Source organism: Salmo trutta, chromosome 29, assembly GCF_901001165.1.
Source record: "Salmo trutta chromosome 29, fSalTru1.1, whole genome shotgun sequence".
Classification (NCBI taxonomy): Eukaryota; Metazoa; Chordata; class Actinopteri; order Salmoniformes; family Salmonidae; genus Salmo; species Salmo trutta.
In genome coordinates this window covers 42986461-43001201 of record NC_042985.1, presented here as the reverse complement: position 1 = coordinate 43001201, position 14741 = coordinate 42986461, and the positions used below count along the sequence as shown (strand labels likewise).

Sequence of the window (14741 nt, the reverse complement as noted above, 5' to 3'; positions counted from 1 at the left end):
CAAAGTCTAAGCCTTAGTGCGCTTATTTTCCAAGGCTTTTGATGCGTATGCCTACTCAATGTTATGCTTCATTGATACAAATTCATCAGAAACAAAATACATTTCAGACTGACGTACTACACAAATCCTAGTATTGCAAGTGAGCATGATTTATTTTGTGGCCTGACCAGATTACAAATCACACAATAGGCTACTGACTGTTTGTGGTTGATGTTAATTTCATAATGTACAAAATAGGCTTTAACAATGTTATTTAAGAATATAGAGGCTTTGCTTTTAAAGATTGTTTTACCTTTTAAATAAAAAATGTAACGACTGTCATCAAAAAGACAAGACAAGACAACACACAGAAAACAACCATTGTTCAGATACAAAAAAAATCTAATGGAAGATTAATTATTGACCAAACAAATATTCAACATTTTTAAGAAACACAATGTAAAATGAAAATATTTCAATCTCAGATAATACTAACAATCTAGCTATCGTCATCAAGGGGGCAATGAAAACCAACCGGTGTGAAATAATACATAAAGACAAACAGCCACAACAATTTCTCATTGGCCTGTTATATCCCTCCATCCCTTACATATTAGTTGACTAAATGTAATTTCAAAGAAGCATTATATATAAATAAAAACACTTCTGACTGCATTCAAGTCAGCTAACTGGTGTGTGATTTTATCATGGAATAATTTAGTTCACCACAGCATTGAACACAAGTCTTGAGGCTCCAAGAGGATGTGACCTGCATTCTACATGTGTAACTAGCCTGGGTACTAGTCTGTTTAGGTAACATTACACTCTTTGTACTCTGTGTCATATGCCAAATCTCAGTACAGGTGTGTTTAGCTGGAAAGGAGTGGCAATGACTGGAATGATAGCTAAAAAGACTGGTACCCAGACTAGTGTATAACTACATAGATTAGCAAAATGTGTTTATTTAGACACTCCACGGTATTGTTATGTGACGTTACAATTAGGCCTACTGTACTTGTGAATTGTTATGACAGACCATTTATGGTACTTTAGCCTACTTCTACTAATACTTGATGTAAAGCGAATGCAATTAGTACACAATTAGTTCCATAATATCCATAACATGCACTTTAAGCACACTTTTTAACCCCACCCCCCCACCCCATTCTATAAATTCCTAATATAACAGTTTTGGTCAGTTAAATGGAGAGTGCAAGGAATTTTAAGAGTAAAAAGTAAGGACACTCTGGTGGTTGCCTCGTACTAGGAGAATAGGAGGCAGGTCTTTCGACAGAGTCTCCAACCAGCACATGTAGAGGGCACTGGACACCGTTCCCTTCCGGGCCAATGGCATGCTCCTGTTGGACAGAGAGAAAGTCAGTCGGTCAGAAGTATTAAATAGATCCAAAAGTCCATTTCAATACCATCACTTTATATTTGTGTTCTAGACATAATGTAATATAACTACTTACATAACGATGAGTTTTGCTGAGTTTGAGTGTTCTTTCAGCAATTCATTCAATCTGATCTGTCGGTTAGTCTGGGAAAAAAAGAAATAAGAACAACTCAGCTTATATTAGTTATATATATTTATATATATTAGCTGAGGTTGAATCAAAGGCTAGATTCTCAAATTATATCTTGTTCCTTCCTAGGACACTAGGCAATGGCACCCTCTCAAATAGCTTTCTATACTGCCAATGTTTAGGGACTGTAGTACGACATATGGTCAAACCCTGTAGGCTTTCTTACTTTCTTACTGTGTAGCACTGTATGCTCTATGCGACTAAAACAAGGCTTATGTGTTTACTTGTGCAACCTGTATGAGAAATCAAAGCAAAGAATTTTTACAAAGTGTAGAAAAGTATTCCATTCAAAATTCTATTCAGATTCCTGTGGTGTACACTGTAATAAGTAAAGGACAGTGGACGCAGGTTGTATTTGCCCCACTGCGTGGCAGTAAGATCCAGACCTTTGTGGCCGGGCTGGTCTAGCGGTATTGCCGTAGCCTCCCACACACGTCTTCGACGTCAATATAGCTTAGAATCTGGCCAATTGCCCTTTGACACAACCTCTAACTTTCCCCAGTGTCATCCTCCCTCTATATATGTTCAATAAATTCAGAAATTAACTTAAAAATATATATTTTTTAAAGATCCAGACCTTGGCCCTGTAGAGCTCCAGCTCGTTGTCTGAGATCCTCCAAGGCTCCTCAGCCTTCAACCTTTCTGCAGCATCCTGCTCCATGTCGTCCTCCTTTAGCTTATATGGCTCGATCATCTCCTCAAAGCTAAGCACACTACAAAAGACAGGTAAACGGTACACAGAATGAACGTCATTATTATTGCATTATAATTATGATTACATTGTTATTATAGTCCTAGGCTAATGGGTTTCTTTGTACTTCACATATTGCACAGTTTCTTTGACGGAGGCTTCTCAGTGACCTATAAATGACTTAATCTTGAACATGATCTTGGGGCCTGGCTGGTTTAGTGGTAATGCCGCATCCTCCAGCCCCATATCTACAGTGTTGGCATAGGTTTGAATCTGGTCTACTGCCCTATGATACAACCTTACCCTACTGTTACCCTCTCTCTCTGATCAATCAAATCTGAAAATACATTTAAAAAATATATATTTATACAGTATGTAAATAGAACATGATCTTGACACAGCAGGCATCTTACTTGTGTTTCTTTGGCTTGGTGTTGATGTCCCCGAGCACATAGATCGCAGAGAAATCTATCCTGAACTTGCTGAGTAGAGCAGCCATTCTATTAAAAAACAGGAGAAAGAATCTACATTTTTCAGACTATGGGGCTCAGTTGGTAGAGCATGGCGCTTGCGATACCAGGATCGGAGGTTCGATTTCGGCTGGGGCCACCCATACAAAAAATGAATGCATGCATGACTGTAAGTCGCTTTGAATAAAAGCAGCTGCTAAATGGCATATATTATATTATAGATTCCTCAACCTCACATCATGACTGAAGGATCGATAACTCACGCCCTGCGATCATGGTCAATCCTGTTGATCTTCCCACCAATAAAGAGACGGATTTTGCAGTCCTTCCACTTCTTTTTTTCAGTGAGCAAGTACGGAATCAACAGAGCCAAGCCTGTAACATTTGGAACAGATAAATAAGGGTTGATGGTAAGAAATGACGACTCTTTGGGGTCCAATCTGATTGTTGACACTTGGGTCATATTCATTGGGGCTCACTGTAGCAAAACGTTTTGCAACAGAAAATGTGCTTTTCCTATTGGATATAATGCCTATTTTAGTCAGTTTTCGTTCATTTGGTGCTTAATAATATAATCACAGCATTGACTTGCCATACGGTACCTCCATCATCAAACAGCCACCACACATCCACTGTGCCTTTGCACTGCTTCTTCTTGAACTGCTGGCTGGCCTCCAGAAGCCTTTGGTCTGTGAGGCTCAGTGGCTTTGCACTTCTCTTCGTCTCTGGGGAGCAACCACATCAAAGGCAGTCACACAGTTATTATCAAAGATGGTAATTGACTGTGGACTGTTAGAATTTCCCATAGGAAAATATGTCTCACTAGCTGGGCATGCACAGTTGTATACTAGGCAGTGCCTCCATGATTTCACAGTTTTATTGTGATATTTGCGGGCAAAAATGTTCGATTTTGCTGTGGCAATTCTGGCATTTTGTATGGCAACAAGGCACATGCACAGAGGGCTCTATCTGTGCAGAGCACATGCCCATTTGCCCTTCCAGTTTTTTTGTATACATTTTTGGTCGTTCTTGCTCTGAACCCACTGCCTACATGTCATCGGTAAATTCTCCTATATGCTTCAGAACTAAAATGTTGCACATCTTGATTCAGCATTGGCACGCAAAGTCGGGCACGCTGCACATATTCAGATTAGTGACCAGAAATAACTTGTTTCATTTACTCAAGCCAGTTTTGCCTGGGCAAAAACAGAGTAGGCCTACATTTATCATCCAAATAAAATACAGTTTAGCAATCTACTACTGACTCATCTTTGCCAGAACAATATGCTAACCTGCTGATTCGATTGATCATTTTCATATTTCAGATAGGCACAGTTTGGATTTTTAAAGATAAGCAGCTGTAACATTGCACTGCCTTCAATATTATGGGATGAAGATGTAACATATTCTGGTAACATATTCTGGCAAATGTATTACAATATTTGTGAGGAAGAACAGGGATACCCAGCTGGCCAACAACCGCTCCCTGTGCGCCGATGACGTGGATGTCGATTAAGGCAGCCCCTCCTTGATTCAGAGGAGTTGGGTTAAATGCGGAAGACACATTTCAGTTGAATGCATTCAGTTGTACAACTAACTAGGTATCCCCCTTTTCTTTCGCTGTGCAGGGAGGCTGCCCTCCAAAGTGATGGCACAGTGCAGACAGAACATGCTTTCCATCTGATCCTGCAATCTCTGCTACAAGTAGGCCATATGATTTTGCTTGCTCTGGACTCCAGAGAAGTGACGTGATATATCCCTAGTTGACATTGGCTGCTAACATGAATGACTTTCAGCTCCTTTCAGCTTAAAACACAGTATATTTCTGTAGCCTATCTTGCGTTTTTGAAAATGCTGTCAGTATGGCAGTACTGACAGGATACATTTGCGCAGCGATTGTGCGCGTGTGTTCTGGTGTACACATGTCCATGTGCGTGCGCAGGGGTTGCACGTTTTGTACCACTCTTTTTTGAAAACCACTAAGATACATGATAGTGGTTGTGGCAACAAATGGAGTTTGGTTGGATATAGTAGGCTGCAGTATTTCATACAATCTTCTATTTTGACTGGAACTGTGTTGGTCATTGTTAGTAAGTGCAGCATTTATTCCAGTTCAAAATAGTTTTGCAAAATACTTTATTCATCAGATTGTGCTGCTTTCCGCTCTTTTTAATAATGGCTCAACGAGTCATGGTTGCGAAAACATTTTGGGGGATGCTCTTTTTTTGTTTGAGCACATGCCCCCAAATGGCCTGAATTTGTCAAATTTGTTTGGAAAATGTGCTGTTAAGGGAAAAAGTTTTTTGACGTGTCGCTGATTGAACCACATAATGTGGTGATTGGTTGAAATTGCGAGCCCTCTTTTTGTACTGCAGTGATGGGTCAGTTTTATGACATAATATTGTGATGATTTGACTGTTTTGTGCGGGAAATAGTGCAGTGATTGGTCAAATTTGCAATCCCTTGCATAATATACAGGGAATTGTTGATTTAGAAAATCCTGGAGGGACTGACTAAGACACATTGTAGCTTTTCAACAGAGCATAAACAGTAGACATGAATTACTTTAGTGTGAGATAGGCCTGTTTATGGTTGTTTGGAGCTGGTTTCCTGAACCCAGGATAAGTCAACAGGACTAAAAGTGGACTTCAAGACATGAATAGGCCTAATCTGAGTATTTATGTTTTACAACATTACCTGTGAAGCACTGTGCCTATATACTCATTCTAGTCTAAAGATTACCTCTGAGAATGAGAGGGCTGTTTTGAGCACTGGTGATCAGGGATGGAGGAAAGGAGTTACCGTCCTCGGAGTCTTTACCAACCATGTTGACAGACACCACTACATCTTTCATACCCACGTCCTTCTTCTCATGGGATGACAGGAGCTCATCTGGAGAAGGGGCGATCAGGCAAATCTCAGAGCACTTTATCTAGTTCTTAGGCTGCGTCTGAAATGGAACTCTATTCCCTATATAGTGCATTACATAGACCTCTGGTCAAAAGAAGTAATAATAACAGAAATAAATCTCAGCGCTTTATAAGTGCACTACAGGGAATATGGTGCCATTTCGGATGCACCCTTACTACTGTGAAAAAATCCATAGAACAGCTAGAAACTATCCACTTTATGTCTGTACTACTAAGGAATGTTAAACTTCATTGTGAGGAATGAGTGTGTTGAATGAGTGTTCCTGGGCAAATGAAGAACACAGCATGACACAATACTGTACCTGGGTCTTGAATATGGGAGATATCAAGACCCTCCTGTAGTCTGATGATGACAACACCATGCTGCAAGTCAAAGGCATCACTGAAACACATTCGCACAACGTGTTACTAACACTGAAGAGGGAATATAGTATAACCATAGATGGCTAAAGTGATTTCAATCATGATTTCCTCAGGAAAGCATGCGATGTAGGTTGAAATTGCCTCTATATGCTGATCTTGGGTTTAGCATTTTCCCGTCTAATGGTTAAGGTCAGGATTGGGAAGGGGAAGCTGATCCTAGATCTGTACCTAGGGAAAACTTCACCCTAGAGCAAACCATGTAGTCAGTCAAACTAGATACACTTACTGGATGATGTTGATATACATTTCCACATCTTTCATCTCGCCATCACTCCAGTTGTTCTTAAAGCCCATTACAAGTGTGTTGGGCTTCAAACGCCCCAAACCTGTAGCCTTGAAGATGAAAAAAATTACTTAATTTTCCATCAACATGGATGCGGTTCTTCAGCAGCCAGCGCTGGTAGCGGGCATGACGCTTTCAATAAAAATCCCTTGAACGACGTGCACAAAGTGTGGTCATAACTACCTCCTTATGCGGCAGGTAGGCTAGTGGTTAGAGCATTGGGCCAATAACTGAAAGGTTGCAAGATCAAATCCCTGAGCTGACAAAATCTGTTGTTCTGCCCCTGAACAAGGCAGATTAAGCCACTGTTCCTATGCCGTCATTGTAAATTAGAATTTGATCTTAACTGACTTGCCTGGTAAAATAAATAAATTAAAATGCCAGTAATACTCAATGATTATCGATATTCAAAGCCAATATCTCCTGTATCAAGGCTAGATGGTGATTTTCAATGTGCCAAAGATCATGATAGACAAGAGCCTTGGAACCAGTTCATTTGTGCCATCATGCCACTCCTTTCCACTCCTGGTCATGAAAAAGACTTAACATGATAGCATAAACAGATCTGGTACCAGGCTAGGCAGACACCACACTGAGGATACACCACATATTATAGCAGTGCAATGCAGAACAATCACCTGTAAAAGGTACTGAGCTCCATGTCTCAGGTCTTCAGCAAACACAGGGGTGTAGAAGGCCTTGATGCGGTTCTTCAGCAGCCAGCGCTGGTAGCGGGCATGATCAAGAGACATCTCCTTGAAGTTTGGCCGACGGGACACCTTAGGACAATGAAAACAATCAAAATATGAGTAAGCTGTAAACTATATGTAAGATGTATACTGTGTATGTATGTACAGAGATGCTTTGTAGTTGATAAGGCTTAGCGGCTAGGCTTGTAATGATACGTACCGTGCGGACGTGGCCACACACCATAAGGCCTACGTTCTTAGTGAATGCGTTTACCAGATGGAGTAAAGCAGGCCGGGCATTGGGGTATCCAGTCATCACCAGACACTGGGGTCTATCCCATATGAAAAAATAATAATAATAATCGATACATTTTTCAGGATACATGTGAAATTTTTTAAATTGGCCAAATAATGTATTTCTTTTAAATGTATTTACTAGATTTTAATACATTCCAACAAATATTAAGTATTGTATTTACAGTCAAATCTATATATACACATGTGTGTAAAATTTAAATCTCAATATCAGTTAAATGGATCAGAAAATGCTTTTAAATATACATTCTGAAATACATGAAAGAATGTATTTTAGAATATATTTTTACATATATAGTAGGTAAATATATTAAAACATTTATTTGGAAATGTTTTGTGAAATATATTCCAACAGGCACTTAAAAATTGGCAAATATACAAACTGTGCCAAATCATATTGTAACAAAATGCAATGAAACTTTAGTAGGTGCAGTGTACAAACTTAACCTTTAAATCACAGAACACAGCATGACACATTAAACCCCCCTAAAGTCTAAGCCCTGTCTACTAAGCTATATGGAACTGTTTTAAGAAGGTCATACCAAGGATCATTTAGCTCTTTGATTTGGAATTTTAAGACTGCTTGAAGTATAAAAAAAATATCCCCAAAAATTGTTTGATGAAAAACAATTATGGGCCTTACTGCTATTAGTCCATACAAACGCACTGAATAACAGATTCACTACAACAGTCCCCCAAAAAATCTAAAGGAAATTTGTTCTGAAGTGAGACAGGGATGTTGCTAGGCCTGTTCATTAGCCCCCCCTAAATGAATCAATATATCAGTCAATATATTTTCTCTGTGATATTTTTTTTGTTTTGTCAACCGTTCCATCACATCTTAAACTTATCAGGAGGGCACTAGGGCCTGGGGGAGGCTGCTGCTGCAGAGGCTGCTGCACGCGCTTGTGACTGTTAGACCTAGTTGTAGCTAACATTTTGGTTAACGTTAGCTACTTCTGTGCCTTGAGACTGCTAGCTAACAGTAAACGGACAGGAAAAGGCTCTGACACAACGAATTCATGCAGATAGGCTACGTTGTGAATGTGTGGTAAGTTGAACAGAGAGAGAGAGAGAGAGAGAGAGAGAGAGAGAGAGAGAGAGAGAGTATTCACTACTATAGACTTTGGTCATAATCAAAGCTTTGTCAACGAATACGAACACCATCCCAACCGTGAAGAACGGGATGGCAGCAGCATGTTGTGGGGGTGCTTTGCTGCAGGAAGGACTGGTGCACTTCACAAAATAGATGGCATCATGAGACAGGAAAATGATGTGGATATATTGAAGCAATATCTCAAGACATCAGTCAGGAAGTTAAAGCTTGGTCGCAAATATATATATATATATATATATATTATTATTATTTTTTTTTTTTTCTTCACCTTTATTTAACCAGGTGGGCCTGTTGAGAACAAGTTCTCATTTACAACTGTGACCTGGCCAAGATAAAGCAAAGCAGTGCAACAAAAACGACAACACAAAGTTACACATGGGATAAACAAACGTACAGTCAACACAATAGAAAAATCTATATACAGTAAGATTAGGGCGGTAAGGCAATAAATAGGCCATAGTGGAAATAATTACAATTTAGCATTAACACTGGAGTGATACATTTGCAGATGATGATGTGCAAGTAGAGATACTGGGGTGCAAAAGAGCAACAAAAAAAATAACAATATGGGGATGAGGTAGTTGGGTGGGCTATTTACAGATGGGCTGTATACAGGTACAGTGATTGGTAAGCTGCTCTGACAGCTGATGCTTAAAGTTAATGAGGGAGATATGATATAAGTCTCCAGCTTCAGTGAATTTTGCAATTCATTCCAGTCATTGGCAGCAGAGAACTGAAAGGAAAGGCAGCCAAAGGAGGTGTTGGCTTTGGGGATGGCCTTTGAAATATACCTTCTGGAGCGTGCTACGGGTGGGTGTTGCTATGGTGACCAGTGAGCTGAGATAAGGCGGGGCTTTACCTAGCAAAGACTTATAGATGACCTGGAGCCAGTGGGTTTGGCGATGAATATGTAGCGAGGGCCAGCCAACGAGAGCATAGAGGTCGCAGTGGTGGGTAGTATATGGGTCTTTGGTGACAAAACGAATGGCACTGTGATAGACTACATCTAATTTCCTGAGTAGAGTGTTGGAGGCGGTTCTGTAAATGACATTGCCGAAGCCAAGGATCGGTAGGATACTCAGTTTTACGAGGGTATGTTTGGCAACATGAGTGAAGGAGGCTTTGTTGCAAAATAGGAAGCCGATTCTAGATTTAATTTTGGATTGGAGATGCTTAATGTGAGTCTGGAAGGAGAGTTTACAGTCTAACCAGACACCTAGGTATTTGTAGTTGTTCACTTATTCTAAGTCAGATCCGTCCAGAGTAGTGATGCTAGTCGGGCGGGCGGGTGCGGGCAGTGATCGGTTGAAAAGCATGCATTTCATTTTACTAGCATTTAAGAGCAGTTGTAGGCCACAGAAGAAGTGTTGTATGGCATTAAAGCTCGTTTGGAGGTTTGTTAACACAGTGTCCAAAGAAGGGCCAGATGTATACAGAATTGTGTCGTCTCCGTAGAGGTGGATCAGAGAAACACCAGCAGCAAGAGCGACGACATTGATATATACAGAGAAAAGAGTCGGCCCGAGAATTGAACCCTGTGGCACCCCCATAGAGACTGCCAGAGGTCCGGACAACGGGCACTCTGATTTGACACACTGAACTCTGAGAAATAGTTGGTGAACCAGGTGAGACAGTCATTTGAGAAACGAAGGCTATTTAGTCTGCCGATAAGAATGCGGTGATTAAGTGCACCAGTCCTTCCGCTCCTCCGCTCTCTCCACTGGCTTCCAGTTGAAGCTCGCATCCGCTACAAGACCATGGTGCTTGCCTACGGAGCTGTGAGGGGAACGGCACCTCCGTACCTTCAGGCTCTGATCAGGCCCTACACCCAAACAAGGGCACTGCGTTCATCCACCTCTGGCCTGCTCGCCTCCCTACCTCTGAAGAAGCACAGTTCCCGCTCAGCCCAGTCAAAACTGTTCGCTGCTCTGGCACCCCAATGGTGGAACAAGCTCCCTCACGATGCCAGGACAGCGGAGTCAATCACCACCTTCCGGAGACACCTGAAACCCCACCTCTTTAAGGAATACCTGGGATAGGATAAAGTAATCCTTCTAACCCCCCCCCCTTTAAAAGATTTAGATGCACTATTGTAAAGTGGTTGTTCTACTGGATATTATAGGTGAATGCACCAATTTGTAAGTCGCTCTGGATAAGAGCGTCTGCTAAATGACTTAAATGTAAATGTAAATGTAATTAACAGAGTTGAAAGCCTTGGCGAGGTCGATGAAGACGGCTGCAAGGTATTGTCTTTTCTTGGTGGTGGTTATGATATCGTTTAGGACCTTGAGCATGGCTGAGGTGCACCCATGACCAGCTCGGAAACCAGATTGCATAGCGGAGAAGGTATGGTGGGATTCAGAATGGTCGGTGATCTGTTTGTTCACTTGGCTTTCGAAGACTTTTGAAAGGCAGGGCAGGATGGATATAGGTCTGTAACAGTTTGGGTCTGGAGTGTCTCCCCCTTTGAAGAGGGGGATGACCGCGGCAGCTTTCCAATCTTTAGGGATCTCAGACGATACGAAAGAGAGATTGAACAGGCTAGTAATAGGGGTTGCAATAATTGCGGCAGATAATTTTAGAAAGAGAGGGTCCAGATTGTCTAGCCCGTTTGATTTGTCGTGGTAAAGATTTTGCTGCTCTTTCAGAACATCAGCAATCTGGTTTTGGGTGAAGGAGAAGCGGGGGGAGTGGGGGGCTTGGGCAAGTTGCTGCGGGGGGTGCAGAGCTGTTGGCCGGGGTAGGGGTAGCCAGGTGGAAAGCATGGCCAGCTGTTGAGATGCTTATTGAAATTCTCGATTATCGTAGATTTATCAGCGGGGACAGTGTTTCCTAGCCTCAGTGCTGGAGGTGCTCTTATTCTTCATGGACTTTACAGTGTTCCAAAACTTTTGGGAATTAGTGCTACAGGATGCAAATTTCTGTTTGAAAAAGCTAGCCTTTGCTTTCCTAACTGACTGTGTATATTGGTTCCTGACTTCCCTGAAAAGTTGCATATCGCGGGGGCTAATCGATGCTGATGCAGTACGCCACAGGATGTTTTTATGCTGGTCAAGGGCAGTCAAGTCTGGAGTGAACCAAGGGCTATATCTGTTCTTAGTTCTACATTTTTTGAATGGGGCATGCTTATTTTAGATGGGTAGGAAAGCACTTTTAAAGAACAACCAGGCATCCTCTACAGATGGTATGAGGTCAATATCCTTCCAGGATACCCAGATCAGGTCGATTAGAAAGGCCTGCTCGCTGAAGTGTTTTAGGGAGCGTTTGACAGTGATGAGGGGTGGTCGCATGACAGCGGACCCATTACGGACGCAGGCAATGAGGCAGTGATCGCTGAGATCCTGGTTGAAGACAGCAGAGGTGTATTTAGAGGGCAAGTTGGTCAGGATGATATCTATGAGGGTGCCTATGTTTACGGATTTAGTGAGGCTGCCTGTAAGTTACAGTGTAACAGACGTTGCGAGATTGTTAACGGTGTCTTTTAAATTCAACATAAGTTATGTGGCGATGATATCTAATTAACATTGTATTTAATGTAGTTTTGCTATCTGTGCCAGGCTATAAATGAGACAGATGACGTAACATCATGCACATATCTTTTCATACTCAATTGCTTTCATTCAGTAGACCATTGCAAAACAATTATCAGTAGGTCATGTCTAGAAAAGGTGACATAGTGTTGATCACAATGTCATTGTATTATCCTCAATTTCTCAACTGTAGGCTAGCTAACGACTAACGTTAAATGGATATACGGATATTCTTCTTCGAGGATATACGGATATTCTCCTTCGACAGTGCCAGCAGCTCTGTCGAAGGCCAATCCGGTGAAAAATTAAGATTTTACCAGTTCAAACAAACATATTCAAACTGAAACTGATTAACACATATTAAGCCTTGAGTTATTGTAAATATGAGTTTAATAATAATACATGTCAAAACACAGCAGACAAGAATGAGGGAAAGAAGCTGGAGGCTGACAGGGCTGAGAGAGGTTAGTGATAAAAAAAGCAAGTAGATATTAAGCTTTCAGTTAAATTTGGACAGCATATGACAGCATATGTTTTACTTTTGTTAGGCATAAATACATTTTGTTCATGATATCTTAAAGGGTCATGCAGAAAGAGAGGCTTCTGTGCAAGGCAGAGATCAACATGTGAGCTGTATAAGTGAGAGTAAGCCCAGACCCCCCTAAAAGAGGCTTAGCCCCCTATCCATGAATCTCTAGTTATGTCCCTGCTGAGAGATATAAGAAGATCAGGAAACATGAGTTATTATTATATATTTTTTTACATGTATTTAACCCCTTATTTTTAGCACTAAACAGTCTCCTTATACATATACTTCCATTCATTTTTTTAACTGGTACCGGGGTACCTTCAGACGAGTCTTGTGAGGCCTGTAGGCATCCTAGAGCAAAACAACCGTCATGTACTTGTTCGTGAGATTCTGACCTTTGCACATGTTAGTGTGTAGCCCAAACTGTTCGGACACTACAGACAGAAGTTGGCAGATCGTCTGTACTGACTTCAGACAAGTCTCAAGACGCTTGTGGGTGTCGTAGAGCAAAACGAAGAACACCATCGTGTTCGTGAGAGTTTTGTGAGAAGACCGATTTTTGGGATGTCTCAAGGTCTGACAAACACCACTCTAGCTGTGTCACCTTTCACCGCAGATGCAGAAGTGCGACAAATGCAACAAAAACTTAAACTGACATTTTTTTATGGTATTTTTTTTACTATACTAATTAGATTTCTGCAGGGCGAAAATATAGACTCTAGCTTTTTTTTTACTGGCTTGACAATCCGTCTCGTTGGAGGCCAAAAAGCACTACACCCCCAACAAGCCACGCCCCCAATACTTCTAATAGGTTGCCGCCGCTAAAATATATTTAGTCAGAATGCATTTTTATTGTACATGACACATCCTAAAGGCATACCAAAAGCACTAACATGCATTTAAATGCATTTAAATTACTACAAAAATTATACATGTTCATTTTCTTTTGTGAATCTTGCATTCAATTGCACACAACAAGCTCCCCCTGTCACAATGGGATTCATGGCTGATTTAACTCGTAATTACCAGTTGTGTAGGGCTGTTCAGGTGTATTTTCCCCAAATGTGGTAAATGAGTTACCGCATGGTTATGCACGCACCATAACACCGCTAACCATCCACTGTATAATACCACTCATTGGAAGCACAATACCAAGATATACACTTTCACATATTGTGGAGCATTGTACAATGTATAGTTTTTGTTCAAATTTATAAAAACTGAAATAAAAGAGTAATTTAAGATAAAGGTAAAGAGTAATTTAAGATTCCGAATTTGCATTTGAGATGATAATGAATGGACAGGGGGACCTGATCGAAGATCAGTACTCTTACTCTGAGACACTTGGTATAAATGGGCCTTGATGTTGAACATTGAATGTTGTTGCTGAAGTACACAACGTCAAGGTGTAAGGTTCATTCCATATTACGTGGGTATTTTTTAGTAGTGTGCAGTATGATGTGTAACAGTTACGCTGATGCTCCTCTAAAGGACCTGCTGCTGTGCTACCTGAAGTTTTTGACGTGGTCCTCTACACCAGTGAGAAGGAGGCAGTGTGTCAGGGCATGGTTATAGATCAAGGCTTGAGTGGAGGAGCCCCAGTTAACATCTGTGCGAGAATAAAATGAAAAAGAATGAAGAAAAAATTAAACAATAGATTAGAGACGAATATTGAACAGAAGTGTAACAACAGCCGACATCAACACAGTGTTCTTACAGCAAAGAGAAAAGACTGGCTATAGTTTTCTGTCCCAGATACACTCAAATACTATGTGAGAAGAGGACCATTTACCTGGTTTCTTATAGCTGACATATACATAGAGAGCCAAGACAATGATATTGGTCATAAGGGCGGCCCACCAGTTTACAACAAACATGACAGCACAACAAAGCACGGCTCCAGCCAGCGAGACCCACTTATTGAAATATTTGAAGCTTGGCCTCCATCCTGTTTAGAAGGGAGAGAGCACAATGTACGGTAGAACAAAACATTAACAATAAATTCATATTGACAAAACACGTACTGGGAATATATATGTAGTGACATCAGTGTGTAACAACAGCAGAGTTAGAAAGTCATTTAACCCTTTACACTCGTGGGAATTGGCCTATATGGACAGGGCTGAATTGAAATGTTTCTTACAGAAGAAATGTAAAAGCATTTGCATAACCATGGTAGCCATTGAAAGGGAACTGTTT

At 41.0% G+C, this 14741-nt stretch overlaps 1 protein-coding gene across 1 annotated transcript in view; it reads right to left on the bottom strand.

Moving 5' to 3' along the window:
• Positions 1–128: 128 nt before the first annotated feature.
• The window catches only part of LOC115167643 (solute carrier family 12 member 2), a 40047-nt gene continuing 25434 nt past the window's right edge, over positions 129–14741 (bottom strand). The window contains exons 14-26 of the mRNA XM_029722252.1: positions 14335–14490; positions 14052–14151; positions 7272–7383; positions 7001–7141; positions 6306–6412; positions 5959–6038; positions 5469–5618; positions 3329–3451; positions 2990–3101; positions 2670–2756; positions 2143–2278; positions 1452–1519; positions 129–1337 (exon numbers count right to left, since the gene is read on the bottom strand). Of these exons, the coding sequence (XP_029578112.1) occupies positions 1202–1337; positions 1452–1519; positions 2143–2278; positions 2670–2756; positions 2990–3101; positions 3329–3451; positions 5469–5618; positions 5959–6038; positions 6306–6412; positions 7001–7141; positions 7272–7383; positions 14052–14151; positions 14335–14490 (1508 nt within the window). The 3' untranslated portion in view covers positions 129–1201. The remainder of the gene's footprint in view (positions 1338–1451; positions 1520–2142; positions 2279–2669; positions 2757–2989; positions 3102–3328; positions 3452–5468; positions 5619–5958; positions 6039–6305; positions 6413–7000; positions 7142–7271; positions 7384–14051; positions 14152–14334; positions 14491–14741) is intronic.